Raw genomic sequence first — 14903 nt, 5'->3', positions numbered from 1 at the left:
TCAGTATCACTCAATATTAAATTCACATTTAACACTATCAGAAAGTATTCCATCCCACATTTTGGGGAATGTTGGGTTACAGAATAAAACCCATTCTCCTTTACATGGCCTTGAAGTTCCTTTAGCATCAGTAAGTACAGTTATCTCTTGGTATCCATGGGGGATTGGTTCTGGGAGCCTTCAAGATACACAAATCCCTGATATAAAATGAAGCAGTATTTGCATATAACCCGTGCATATCCTCTCACATACTTTAAGTCATCTCAAGATTACTTGTAACACCTAATGCAATGTCACTCATCACTGCATTTGTGTGCATTCAGTATTGCAGGTGGCACATGACAAATTCAATTTTTGCTTTTTGGAACTTTGAGGATTTTTTTTCCTGAATATTTTCAATCCACGATTGTTTGAAGCCACTGAACTCACAGATACAGGGATATAGAGGGCCAACTGTATATATTAAAGGTTGGCAATGTGCTAGGCACCAAGCAATTCATCTTTAGTCCTTCCTCCAAATCGCCCAAGTGATTCCCCTGCACCACTCTCTGAGAAGTACGCCTTTTTTCTTTGTTTCCTGGAGAACTCATTCTGGAGCTCTGAAATCCAGCTACCTCCTTGTAAAATGGTCTTCCAAGTATTACCTCAGCCCCCAGCAGTCCTCACTTCTGTAACATCATTTATTGTTGTCACACTGCAAATATTAGGTTGATGCAAAAGTAATTGCAGTTTTTGCCATTATTTTTAATAGCAAAAACCACAATTACTTTTGCACCAACCTAATATGTGTTTTTCTCCCTGGCTGAAGCTCAGAGGTGAAGGAGCATATCTTATTCATTGTTAGGAGTTTTCGAGGGGACCTTTCTATTTCCTGCCTGGTTTCTGCACACAATGAGAAATAAAACAAAAGACAGGAAATGGGGATCACACTATTACGTTTTGTTGTTGTTGTTGTTGTTGCTGTTTTTTAGATTAAGACTAAATTAGAGAATTTACCTTTTGCATGAAACTAAATAGCCCTGTTAGGTGAATCCAGAATTAGGCTGTCTCACGGGCTATGCAAGGACTACACAGGTAGGCAGGCTTCCCTACAAAGGGTAGAAGAGCCTGTCCTTGGCGAAGTGGCTCAGTAAACTTGCTCCCTAGAAAGCAGCTGTCTTCCAGGAGAAAGAAGGGCAGGCTTGCTTCTACAGGCCAGTGTTTTCCTACCCACATTTACCAGTCAGGGGCTCACAGGGAAAAATCTGCCTTTGTCCAGCCATGGAGTGAGGCAAGGGTGTTTTACCTGCTAGGATTAAACTCTTGGATTGCACAGATTATACAATTTCAGAAAACCAGAGGGACAGGACCTCAGACATTAGCTATCTTGACCAGTGTTCTCATTTTACATGTGAGGAGACTAAGGCCCAAAGAGAAGGTACTTGCCCAAGGTCACTTCATTCTCACCTGAGTGGTCTGTAACTTTAATATGTAATTTTCGAGGCAGATAGGTAGTACTGACTAATATTGATTAATATTGCCTGCCACCCGTTGGCAATGCTGTCAAGATTCCCAGCCCCGTTCTGGAACGATTACTCAGCTAGAACCCTGGGATCCAGGTGCTGTAAGGTCTGCCCCTGGGATATCTTGGCATGGGGCTGTAATTGTGGATTAAAGAAACCCAGTCCTTGGCTAACTCAATTCTCTCCACATAATAAAAAGAGGAAGAAGTGAAATTTCAGGAGGAAATACACATTTAATGCATTTTAAAGAGCCCTGTTTATTTTTGAATCCTGGCCTTTTCTTCTGACTTAATTCTTGGCCACTGTAAATTACTTCAAAAAATGATTTTAGAATAGAGAAGGGGCAGGGAGGCTGAGAAGCTGTCTTTAACATTTTATCTTCCTTTGGCATCATTTATGATTTTAATTCTGAAGCACGACAAGGAGACAGAAACGGCTATTGGGCGCAGACAAGCAGAATCACTTTAAATGAAGATAGAGTGTTGTGCTTCAGAATTTCCTCTAAAACTACCGAAAAAATAAAGCCTCTCCCAGCACTGCTTAGAATAGAGGCCATTTCTAATTCCTCATTAACGGGAATAGGAACAAAAGTATTCCAAAGCAAAGACTTACTTGAGTTCACTGCTAAAGCCACTACATCAAGCTGGAGGTGTAGGGGGAGAGAAAAGGCTGAAAATTGACATCATTTTTGGGAAGTAATCAGTTTAAATGCTTTTGTAACTTCATCACTATCTACCCGGGGAAAAACATTATTATTCAAGCCTCCTATGTGTCTCAGAGTCAAGAGCTTCTGAACCAAGAAAGGAAGAAACGGGCGGGTTATTTACGAGTTCCCTCCCTCTTGCAGTTTTAAACCACTGCAAAATAAACCCATTTGTTAAGGCTCTGGGACCAACACTGGGCGAACCAGCCCCGCTCCGCAGGGGTCTGCGCGGCTGGCCTCGCCCGCCCCCTAGTGGACGCGTGCGATAGTGCAGCCTCGGCCCCAGCGCACAGCGCCGCATCCAGACGCTGTCCGCGCGCGCAGCCTCGGAGGCGCTCCTCGCTAGCCTCCTGTACCCATCCAGCGACCAGCCAGGCTGCGGCGAGGGGATTCCCACCGAGGCTCCAGAGTCAGAGACCTCAGCCTAGCATCACATTAGGTGCAGCCGGCAGGCCATCCCAACTCCGGCCGGCAGCGCAAGCGTCACTGGGGCCGTCAGTTGCCGTGCAACTTCCCCGCGGGGGAGTCAACTTTAGGTTCACCTGCGGACTCGGTGCAGGTAGCTGGGTGCTAAGCAGGGGTGGACGGGATGGCTAGGGCCGGTGGAGCCATCGGGACCCGAGTGGAGGTGGTGGGGTGCCTCGCACTCCTTGTTCCTGGAGGAGGGCGGGGTGTTCCGAGAGATTGTAAAGTGACTTCTCGGGATTGAGACTCAGAGTCCTTGATTATCTGGGTCCAAAGCGCAAGTCGGGGGTTCCTGAACTTTCGCGGCTGCCGGGCTGGGGAGGAGCCCCGCGGGAGGTGTCTATGCCAGGGTCTGGGAATAGCGGTTGGGCATCCTGGGCTTTGATGTAGGGGTTCCCCCAGGAGGGACTGCAGAACTGGGTTTCCACCGAAGCAGGTGCTGTGGAAGTTCAGGGAGTGACGGCCGAGCGTCTTAGAAAACGGGGTTAGACGGGGATGGCCCTGAGCTGGGGTTTCCCAGGCAAGTGGCTATTTGGGGATTTCCGGAGGAAGTACTAGAATTAACGTTTACTAGGAGAGGGGCTGGTTTGGGGGTCCCGCGGGAGGTGGATATGCTGAGGGTCGGAACGTGGGGCGAGTAGGTAGTTTGGAGATCCCTCGGGGAGGTGATTTGGTTTTAGATTCCCAGTCCCGGAGGAAAGTGGCTGATTTTGACCCTCCCTTCTCCCCCAGTGGAAGCCGCTGAACATCCCAAGGAACTGGCACGCTGGGGGCTCTGGGCTTGTGGCTGGTAGAGGATTCCCGCTCATTTGCAGTGGCTCAGAGGACGTACCTCCAAAGGGGATTTCTGGGGTGGCGGTTGTGCCCGGTCTTTCAGATGACTTGGGTTCCTGGGAATGGAACAAGCACGCCCTACGCGCGTCGGAAGAGAAACGCGGCGGTCTCCTCACGGCCCCCCCGGTTTGTTTCAGGGTGGACCCAGCAGATCCGTCCGTGGAGTTTCCAGGAGTGGAGCCCCAGGCACCCCTACACCCTCCGACACGCCGGATCCGGCCCCGCCGCGCCAAGCCGTAAAGGGCTCGAAGGCCGGGGCGCACCGCGGCCGCCAGGGTCATGGAGGGCGCGCTAGCAGCCAACTGGAGCGCCGAGGCAGTCAACGCCAGCGCCGCGCCGCCGGGGGCTGAGGGCAACCGCACTGCCGGACCCCCGCGGCGCAACGAGGCCCTGGCGCGCGTGGAGGTGGCGGTGCTGTGTCTCATCCTGTTCCTGGCGTTGAGCGGGAATGCGTGTGTGCTGCTGGCGCTGCGCACCACGCGCCACAAGCACTCGCGCCTCTTCTTCTTCATGAAGCACCTGAGCATCGCCGACCTGGTGGTGGCAGTGTTCCAGGTGCTGCCGCAGTTGCTGTGGGACATCACCTTCCGCTTCTACGGGCCCGACCTGCTGTGCCGCCTGGTCAAGTATTTGCAGGTGGTGGGCATGTTCGCTTCCACCTACCTGCTGCTGCTCATGTCGCTGGACCGCTGCCTGGCCATCTGCCAGCCGCTGCGCTCGCTGCGCCGCCGCACCGACCGCCTGGCAGTGCTCGCCACGTGGCTCGGCTGCCTGGTGGCCAGCGCGCCGCAGGTGCACATCTTCTCTCTGCGCGAGGTGGCTGACGGCGTCTTCGACTGCTGGGCGGTCTTCATCCAGCCCTGGGGACCCAAGGCCTACATCACGTGGATCACGCTAGCTGTCTACATCGTGCCGGTCATCGTGCTCGCTGCCTGCTACGGCCTTATCAGCTTCAAGATCTGGCAGAACTTGAGGCTCAAGACAGCTGCAGCTGCGGCGGCCGAGGCGCCAGAGGGCGCGGCGGCTGGCGATGGGGGGCGCGTGGCCCTGGCGCGTGTCAGCAGCGTCAAGCTCATCTCCAAGGCCAAGATCCGCACGGTCAAGATGACTTTCATCATCGTGCTGGCCTTCATCGTGTGCTGGACGCCTTTCTTCTTCGTGCAGATGTGGAGCGTCTGGGATGCCAACGCACCCAAGGAAGGTAGCCAGTGCTGGGAGACCCAGGAGGAGGGAACCTGGTGGCTGGGGGAGGCCCTTATCTTGCTGCCTCAGAATGTCCAGGGGTCTGTGGACTTCCTGGGGGGTAAGCAGGTTTGAAATCCCACAGAGTCACTGCTCCATCATCCCTTGGCCAAGTGACTTAGGGCAATTAACCTCCCTGAGCCTCCACTTTCTCTTCTGTAAGGTGGCAATAAGGATAAAAGTACCAACTGTCACCAGGCATAGGGGAATGCCATGAGAAAATGCAGTTAAAGTCCTTAGCACAGTCCTTGGGTTGCATATGGGCTGTATGGTTTACTGTGGTGGTGGAAACAGGTTCAAGGGACTCCATCTGCTTTCCCACGTGGTTAGGAGGAGGTGGTGGAGGTAAGTTTGGAACCCCTGGCCAAGCTCAAGCTCCTTCAACTTTAAGTTCACGTTAAGATGAATTTCCACTTTAAGTGCAAGAAATCCACTTGAAGCCAAGAAGTCTGGTTTGGACAAGGACAGCCTTGCAGGGGTGGGCGATTTGTCCAACCAAGCACCTAGTAGTTGAAGGGGGTGTTGGGGGGCAGAATATTCCAAGGGAGAGGTGAAGACAAATCCTTGAACCCCTCATCCAGTGGAGGTGATGAGTCTCCATGCAGAGAGGTGAGTACTGCAAGGAGCGGTGGGCAGTCTTAGGGAGGAGAGCGCCCAGGACTGAGACTTCACTTCGACTTGGGGGAAAGAGAAGAAAGCCTTGAGGGGGACATTCAAGTTTGAGGGGGAGGCTGGGTGATTTCTGTAGGCGGGGAATGTGCCTTCCAGGTTGGAGGACTGCTGAGGACAAGGCTGAGGGTGGGACAATTGTCCATTCTTGGCCTGTGCCAGAAAGCTAGGAGGAGGGCATAGAAGAGGGTGACCTAGGGAGAAAGCTTGGATGGACAGAGGCACCCTAGGGCTCTGGGGTTTGTGGCTGGTGCTGGGTGGCTGTCCCCAAGGCACAGAGCACCAGGCAGCTTCCTGTCACATTCTGCCCCCCAACCCCTTTCCAGTAGCTCATTTGGAAAGAGCAGAAGGGGTGATTGCTGGTGGTGAATGATTTATAAGTTTTTGTTTGAAGGTAATCCCATATCGCATGCTGGATGCTGGGGACTTCAAAGGTTCGTAAAGAAAGACCAAAAGATTTGCTTTCACCCTTTCTGCACTCCAGACACTGCAAATGTCCCATTTCTGTGTGCAGTTACTACTGCTCCCAATAGTCTCAAATACATGCATCCTGGGAAGCTGAAATCTCAGTGCCAGCTGCTTTCATTCAGTTTGGTAAATTTGCTTTGGCCCTTTCTGAAAATCACAGACTCCAGGCTTTATGGAACCCTCCCAGTTAGCTCAGTGTTTGCTTTAGTGGCCAAGACACTGGTTATTCAATATTTACTGAATGCCTGTGGCCCCTAGTAACACCTTACAGAGAGGGTTCTAGGGCCCAGAGAGGGGAAGGCACTTGCACCAGGTCACACAGCAAGTCAGAGGCAGAGCTGATGTTTCCTGTGCCAGGGTTCTTATGAAGGACATGTGATGAGGGAGCGGTGTTGGGCAAAAGCCAGTAGTGGAAGTCTCTAAGTAAGGCCTTAGGCCACACCTGTTTCCTGGGCAGATCTGAAGAATCTTGAGGAGCTCGAACACCAACTATCAAGGAAGTGAAACCAGCACCCCTTGGAGTAGATACTGGAGAGATGTGGGGTCTAGTCCTCCTCCAGCCCTTACTAGCTTTGGGATGTTAGATGAGAGATCCCTTTATTCCCCTTGGGCCTTAGTGTCTTGCTTTTAGAATGAGGACATTTCAGCATTCAGTTAATTCATTCAACAGACATTCCGCTCCTCTCTCCTTGGGGTCCTCTCGCCTCTGTCATTCATGTGTTGAGTCTCTGGTGATTTTTCTCCTTCCTCTCCTCCCAGCTCTCTCCTCTATGGCTTCCTGCTGTTCAGCCCCCTCACCTGCACTCCTCTTCTCACTGTGTGTCCTCCCTAAAGAAGGAGAGTGTGTGGTCAACACGTCACATGTACCATGAAGCGAAGTTTAGATCTTTTCTACACTTTAAAAGCATGTCAACATTGATTTCCTTGTCTTAGAAACAACAGAGAGAGAAAAAAACAGAAGCACACAGATCCTGGCCAGAGTGGAGGTCGTAGGCCTCTTGAGTGTTTGTGGTCCTCTGAGGATTTTCCTGGGGACCAGACCTTCAGTAGAGACGGGCTCCTGCTCAAGCCCAAGGGGCAGGGAAAGAAGAGGACTTTAAGAATTTCAGGTCCTACTTCCCTTTGCTTCTTTAGGAATTCACAGGGAAGTGTGGGTGTTGCATGAAAAGCCCAGGGCTTCTCTTGGTCCTCCTTGGCATTCTGTCTTGAGTGCTGAGAAGAATCCAAACACAGACCAGCAGGGATTCATGACGCTGCTGCAGCCGGGGCCTCCCCGCTGCCCCAAGCACACAGCCAGGAGCAGGAGCAGATGTGAGCACCTCATCAAACACAGAGGTGACGACGTGGACTCTGGCCACCACCAGCCTGGCCACATCATGCCTAGGCCTCGGGGATGCAGGGGTCAGAGTGGCTGCGAGCTCAGTTAGAACACCAGCTGTATGTCCACTTGGCCTTAATTTGGATAATTGCAAGTAGCAGGTGGAAATTGTGTCTGCATCACTTTGGAGATACCTCTCAATCCAGAGGCCACCAGCAAGTGTTAAGGAAGGAATAAAAGAGAACCACACTCGAGCTACCTCGAGAGATTGTTATGGGAAAAGTGGAATTTACACAGCCCCACTTTCCTCTCCAAGAGGACAGAATTTAGATGCAGAAATATCTAGACCGGGGCCCCTTACTCCACTCATCAACTGAGGAGGCAGTACTGAAGCCTGTGGCTAACAGTGTGATGCCATCCAGGGATGCTTGCGGGTGGAGCAGGCTCACAGGGAGGCAGGAGAGGTGGGGCACACATGGGTCTGTTCCTGCTTTATCATGAAAACCCCAGGGAGGTAGGGAAGCTTAGCCAATGGCCACCCATCAAGGGTGCCAGTGTGGGTGGAATGTCACGCATGTGGTGGCTGCAGATGTGGTGGCCCAGGGACCCAAAGTCCCTCTCTCCTTCAACGTTTGCTCTCTCTTTTCCATCTCTCCCTTGAGCGACTTCATTCCCTCATACGCCCTCACAAATACCAAGGGCTGCCTTTTTGGATTTAGAGCTCACCTTGTTCCAAAAGTAATGTGTGGTGGTAGACAAAAATTTAGGTAACACAAGAAGATAAAATAGATATGAGGCAACTGGGATAAAGCAGGGGGTAGGGAGAAGAAAAGGAAAATAAAAAACATTACAATAATCATAATAATACTATTATTAATAATAAAGTCTCTCTGTGTATAGACAAGCTCTACACATGGTTACTTTTTATAAGAACCAAAGAGGAAAACTTTGAGTTTAAATATTTCCATGATTCAGAAGAAAGAGCCAGTGGGAGCATCTGAGTAATTTAATGAGATCCGTTCTTCAAAGCAGCCGGAATGCTGTCGGGTGCTGACTTGGTGAGGCTGGTGAGACTGGATGCCCCACGCAGGGTTTGACAAGCCCTTTATATATCTTTCAGAATTAAATTCCAAAGCCAAAAATTTGGCACCAGCCTTTTCCCTTGAACCCAGTGGCATTTGCTATGCTGCTGGTTGCAGAAGCTCTGACCCTGCGGCAGTTCTGAGGGAGGAGATGAGGATGAGGAGGGAGTTTGGTAGAGTGGGGCTGTTTGCATTTCTAGGGTTGGTTGATGTTGGTTGGGTGCGGTGGACAGGATTTGGGGTCTCTGTCTCCAGTCTTCTCCTTCCAGCATCTCCCTGGTAAAATGCCCAGTCCAGTGTCCTCAAGCCAGTTGTTTTACCCACTCTGAGCCTCCGCCTCCTCCTCCATGTAATAAGGATAGCACGGCTCACTGCGTGGGGTTGTGGTGAGGATTAAATGGTGTGACCTATGGCCCCTTCCTGATGGACAAGGTGGGAATTCTTGTCTTGAGCCTGGGTGGAGGGAATGGGAGTGGACAGCAGGCAGTGTGTCCAGGGAGGCTGGGAGGTGGGAGAGAAGCTTGTTAAGGCTGGAGAGGTGGACTGTGAGCCCTATCACAGCAGGGACGCTGCTTGTCCTGTTCCCTACTTGTTAAGCCTAAGTCCAATGTGTGGGCTGTTTTGTGGCACAACTCCAGGGGATGCCTTTTACTCCAGGGGTTGCCTTTTACTCCAGGGGATGCCTTTTACTCCAGGGGATGCCTTTTACTCCAGGGGATGCCTGGCACACGGCTGCAGCGTCATTGATAGCTCAACCAGTGCTTGCCAAATATGTGGAAAATGGGAGCAGAGAGGTGAGTGAGGTGGGGCAGGGGTGGGCATGAAGAGCTGGACTCAGGAGAAATAGGGACTTTCTAAGTAGCCCCCCAGAACAGAACTGGCAACCTGGGAAAGAAAGGAGCGCCCCGTCACTGGGGCAACGAAACATCTGTCAGGAGCGTTGGACTGGGAGGAAGGCTGACAGGTGCAGGAGGCCTGGTTTGAACTGTTTCCCTGTCTGTAGAATGAGCTTCCCAGCCCCTCCCTGTTTCTGTGGGACTGAGGACCCTCTGGCATGTCCCGTACACCTTTCCTTTCCATGAATGCTGTGCCTGAGGTGTGGGGGACCAGGCCCCTTGAAGGGGCTTGTTCTTGAGGTGACCCAGTGATGTGGAGAGCATGGTGGGCCGGCAGGAGAAGCTTGGACAGGATATTCACTTTGGGCCATGAAGAGTGCACAAGCTTGGCCCTTCTGGGTACGAACCACAATTAGATGGGCAGTTAACTTCAGACTCTTCTATGATTAAGTAATTGTGTGTTCTTTTATGTTCTTAGCTAATGTTAATGTTTTCCCTTAGGGTTTCTGCCCTGAGGTGATTTCACTTCTTTTCCCCCCAAAGGTTTGATAAATAACGGCTAAAAAGACAAAAAGCAAAAACAAAAAAACTCAAAGAAAAACAAACCCCAAACCAGCCTCTTGGGTGAGGCCCTGCTACATCATTTTTGCATTTGATGGCTGTCTGTGTGGGTTTCGGGAGGGGTGAGGAGGGGAAGAGGGGCTGTGGAGGGCCTCGGATCAGGAGGAGATTAGCAGGTGCCCTGGCTGCATCATGCTGTCTGTGGAGGCTGGATCAGGTCTGTGGCCCGGGGCTGGCATGTCTGAGTGGGACCTGAGGCACTGGCCCACCTGCTGACCTTACCACCTTGCCCTGGCAACTTTTGGAAGCAAAGACAACCCCACAGGGCTCCCTCCCAGGGGCTGAAGCCAGACCCTATACACCAGACCCCACCTGCCAGAGCCCCCAACTCCAGGAGACAGTACTGGGAAGTAGCCAATCCCCTTCTGGGACCTGGTCTTGTTGCCATCTGTGTCATTTGGGGCAATGTCTCTTGATGGCCTCTGGACCTCTGCCATTCCCATCTGAGCAATGGGGATAACAGCTCATAATGGAACTCGACACCCTCTCTGGGCCTCAGCTTTGGTGAAGGGAGGAGTGGGATTAGTTGGTAACAGCAGCCACCACTGGCTGAGTGGCCACTGTGAGCAAGGCCTGTGCCCGGGCCATTTCTGCTCCTCATCCTAATGCAGCAAGGCAGGGGCCCATCATGGCTTTTCTACAGATGAAGAAACTGAGGGTTAGAGAGGTGTGACCTGCCCATGATCACCTCTGAATAAGTGATGGAGCTGGGATTGGAACCCAGCCATCTCACACTAGAGACTGACATACTGCATGACTACCCCAACCCCACGCTGCCCTGGGCCAGCAGTTTTCCCGATGATCTACACCTTCCCCTTGGGGATCTTCTGGGCGCTTGTTAGATCTCAGGACCGGCCTCAGATCCATGGAAGCCGAGCCCTCCCCCACTATCTGGCCCCAAGTCCTGACATCTTGGGCTCTTCCTGCAACACCTACACACACACCCACCTAGGTACACATCTGCTGATGGCACTGCCCTCCCAGCACTCTGAGTTCAGTGCCACGCCCCTCGCATCCTCCCTGTGTCCACCAATTCTATCATCTTAGCTGCACCACGTGCCTCCTGTTGGCACTTTGCTTTCTCTTTCCATTATCACCTTCTTGGTTTAGAGCATGATTTTTCAACTTTAGCACTATTGACATTTTAGGCTGGATAATCTTTGGCGTGTGTGTATGTATGTCGGGGAGGAGCTGTTCTGTGCATGGTAGGATATTTAGCAGCATTCCTGTCCTCTACGTGCTATGTGCCACTAGCAACCTCCCTGACAACTGTGGCCACCAAAACTGTCTCCAGACATTGCCAAAAGTTCACTAAGGGGCAAAGTCATCCCTGGTTAAGAGCTGCTGGCTTAGACCCCCTGTTCTGCTTTTTAAACTAATACCCAACAAATGAGTACTCTCTTGTTAGCGCTGCCCTGGTCTCTGGCCAGCCTGCCTCGTGTACCCCCTGCCAGGCCCGCTGATTTGCCACTTTCCACAAGTTCCTGTGGCCTTGCTGCCTTTGCACCTATGCTAATACTGTTCCTCCCATGGGAACACCCACCCCGGTTTCTTCCATGGATTCCCATCCTTTGAAGCCCAAGTCCAATGTGTGGGCTGCTTTGTGGCACAACTCCAGGGGATGCCTTTGACCTCATGGTCTATGAGCAGGGTGTTCCTCAGAGCTTTGCAGTGCACAGCCTGAACAGCTGAACATGGCAGCCTCATCCAGTGCCCCTTTCGGGAAACCATCTCTGTTTTCCCGGTTTGCGGGGCTTCTTCCTCTGAATGCTAACTCATTCACTCCAAAAAACAGTTACTGATGCCTCTGCAGGCTCCTGTCCACACAACCTCTGCTTTCATCTCTCAACCCCCAAGTGAAGAGAGTTGGCAAGAGGCCCTCCCAAGCCCTCGCCCTCCTGTGGCCAGCTGCTGACATGCATAAATGTGGGACAGTCTGGTCAAGGTTGGTCACAGAGTTCTGGGTACACCCACAGACCTCTGGGAGGGACACCCCCAGTTTCTGCTGGGTTAGTGTCAGGTGGAGCGGCAGTGCTGACTTTGGGTGTGGGGCTGAGCCTGCCCACAACTCAGGTTTCTGGGGTTCAGAATCTCAGGTTTCTGAAGTTCAGAATAGGGCTTAGGTTGTATAGAGGGTGGAACATCCTGCTGGTGCAAGTCAGCGTAGCTGATGGAGTGGGAGTCATTTTGGGCACAGGCCTAGCATTTTAGCAAAGGGACTGCACTTTCAATTGGCGCATGGTGGCAAGTCCAAGGATGCTGGGAACAAGAGTATTGAAAGAGAAACAGCTGTCTCACCTGGAGGAGGTGGGAGGCCAGGTGGAAGGTTCTACCTCTGGTTTAGAGGTACTCTAGGCTGGGTCTTGTCTGAGGTCTAAGGTATGGGTGGGAGGGAGGTGTAACCAGGTGGTGTCCAGTGTCCCAGCCCCAAGGCCCAAATCCTTACTTCTGATTTCTGCACTGAGGGGCGGCCTCTGCCAGCATCTCCTTTTGTGCTTAGCTGGGAGCTAAGGCTTCCTGCCCTTTAGCCAGATGCTTCGAGACTGTGGGCTTCTGCCCTCCCGGCCCATATCTCCCACCCCAATGGCACCCTTGCGCATTCTGTTTCTCTCCCTTTCTCTCCACCTGACCATATCTGAGGGCGAACTTAATTTTCCCAGAGGGAATTGCATTTGAGTCCTGTCGCCTTATTTGGGGGCCATATCCTTTGGCTGAGCAGGGAAATTATTTGTAGCCCTTCCAACATACTGGCAGTGGTGGCTGATTTATCAGGACCTCTCGCCTGCTAATTTCATGCTTCAGTTCAATTCAGCTCCTTATTGAACTCTTCTTATTTTCCAGTAGGTGTTAGCAGCCTAAGGACAGAGCCACCAATAAGACACAGTCCCCAGCCAAAAAGTATCAAAAAAAAATGACAATATGGTGGGGTGATGCTGTTATAGAGCTATTTACTTACCAAGTACTGCAAATGCCCTGAGAAGGCATTAGTTGATCTGTCTCCCTGGGAAGAAATCAGGAGGGTTTCAGAGGAGAAGTATCATTTGAAAAGGGTTTTTGAGGGATGAGTAGGAGCTTACCGTGCAAAGAAGCAGATGCACATTCCACATCGAGATCAAGAACGGTGGACAGTTACTTCATTCATTTCTTCTTTCCTATCGATATGATTTGAGCCAGCTGGAAGGGAGCTCCTCAAACTTTAATGTGTATTTTGTTAAAATGCAGATTCTGATTTAGTAGGTCTGGAGTGGGGCCCCAAGAGTTTGCAGTTTTGATAAGGAAACAAGTGATGCCTATCAGAGGCCCTGTAGCCAGCCATTGGCTACACTTTGAGCAGCAAAGCTTTAATATATTATCTTTTACCAACACTGTTTGCCTTTACACGTGTGGCCCAGATTGGATGGAGGGCCTTGTCATTCCCTGAAGGGTAGTGAAGGGCTGGTCGTTTGCAGGAAAGTCCTGGCTTGTCTTCTTTCAGAATGTGGTTATTCTCAGGCCCAGCCCAGTGAGTCCAGCACACCTACCAGATTGTAGCAGTGCTGTCGGAGAAACCCATTTTCAACTCTGCAGCCCGCCCGTTTGGCTCTTCACCCAGACCTTGCACTACACAGGGTGATCACACATCTGTGATTTTTAGAAAAGTCACAGCTGTAAAACAGTGGTCTTTTCTAGGAAGGCACCCTATAGTATATATTGAGACTCCATCTTTCTATAAGCGTAAATTCAAAAGTCATTTTCTTAAGAAAGGGCCTTCCATAGTTTTGTTCCCAGATGCCTGCACAGTCCTGTAGGAACAAGGGACTTACATCTGAATTCCTGGTACTCTGGGGAGGCCTCGTGGCAAATGATTGGTTTCTCAAGTGCCAGCCTTTTTAAAAGTTGACGGGCTTTCTTTGACCCAGCCGATCTTGGCCATATGTCTTTGAGTCATGTGAAACGTGCCAGTAGCCTCAGGAACAGCACAGCCCAGAGAGGCCGTGGCCAGCTGCCCGTCAGCTGTTCTGGGCTAATTTGGGGTTTCAGTGCTGGGGTGGAGAGAGTGCCGGGAAATCCTAACAGGGGAGTTCTTGGGAATTGAGGAAAGCCAGGCTGGGAAGGACGGAATGTGGACCTCTGCCTCCCACCCCTCCACGAATCATGGTGCCAAGCAGAAATGCAGAGTTGATTCTCCCAGGGGCAGAATTGCCCAGCAGGGGATGTTGGCGTTTAGTGTGTGGCTGTTTCTGCTCATGTCCCCCACTTGGCACGTAAGATACTGCACTTGAAAACCACCCCTAGTCCCCAGCCTTGTGCCCAGCAGCCCCTTCCCAAATGCTTTACCCCGTTTAATATTCTGCTGGTCTTGTAAGTCTCTCTTTCTCACCCTGAGTCTGGAAATCACTTGAGGGCAGGGACTCCACTTAGATCCCAGCACCTACTCAGTGCATGGCATGGAGTGGAGGCAGAATGAAAGGATGGATGTCTGACCTCTTCGTCCTCCAGAAATGCCGTAAGTGTGAGGCCAGCAGCCCCCACGGAGTCCGGGTGGACAGCATCTCCTCTTCATCCTCCCGTCCTGGCAAGGATGGGAGAGAGTAAGTTTGCAGTCTGGTACACACTCAGGACTCGATCATGGGGCAAGATGTGATTTTTATGGCAGGCAAGTGGGAGAGACATTATTAGAACTGGTTCTTCCAGCGAAGACCCTAAGATCCTGCTCCTGCCCACAGTTGCAGCAACCTTCCCTTTTGGATTTCTAGGTCGCTGGCAGAATAAGTTTTTCCAAAATGGACTGTCTAAAGTTCCTTTCTTGTCAGGTAATTCAATCTGAGGACTCTGGGGTTTGATTTTTTTTTTTTTTAACTTTTGAGAAGTGTTGGGAAAATGGGCTAAGGATAATTTCTTCAATTGTTCTGGGATTGGGAGTCTTCAAACTTGGATTTTAAAGAATTGCTATAGTTGATCATACCTCACATGCATTAATACTAATATTAATAATAATTACTTGAATAAACACTTTGCCAGTCACAAAGCCCTTTTACACTATCTTTAATTTTTTTTTTTTCATTTTCCCGATAGCCTTATGAGTGCCGCCTCCATGCTACAGATAAGGAAACTGAGGCTCAGGCAGTAGTTCACTCAGATGTAGTTCAGAGAGTGATTAGGTGGGAGGGGGATCCAGGCCCC

General features: G+C 51.1%; 1 protein-coding gene across 2 annotated transcripts in view; it reads left to right on the top strand.

Annotated features, from left to right (window-relative positions):
* The window catches only part of OXTR (oxytocin receptor), a 91051-nt gene that overhangs the window by 69548 nt on the left and 6600 nt on the right, over positions 1-14903 (top strand). The window contains exons 1-2 of one of the 2 annotated variants that reach the window (XM_058437198.1): positions 2666-2764; positions 3642-4705. In XM_058437198.1, the coding sequence (XP_058293181.1) occupies positions 3784-4705 (922 nt within the window). In that variant the 5' untranslated portion in view covers positions 2666-2764; positions 3642-3783. Of the gene's footprint in view, positions 1-2665; positions 2765-3641; positions 4706-14903 lie in introns of those variants that run through there. The other variant, XM_058437197.1, reaches the window with a different exon arrangement.

This window comes from Hylobates moloch, unplaced genomic scaffold (assembly GCF_009828535.3).
Source record: "Hylobates moloch isolate HMO894 unplaced genomic scaffold, HMol_V3 SCAFFOLD_4, whole genome shotgun sequence".
NCBI classification, from domain to species: domain Eukaryota; kingdom Metazoa; phylum Chordata; class Mammalia; order Primates; family Hylobatidae; genus Hylobates; species Hylobates moloch.
The sequence above is the reverse complement of the archived record's forward strand: the minus strand, read 5'-3'. Positions and strand labels throughout refer to the sequence as shown.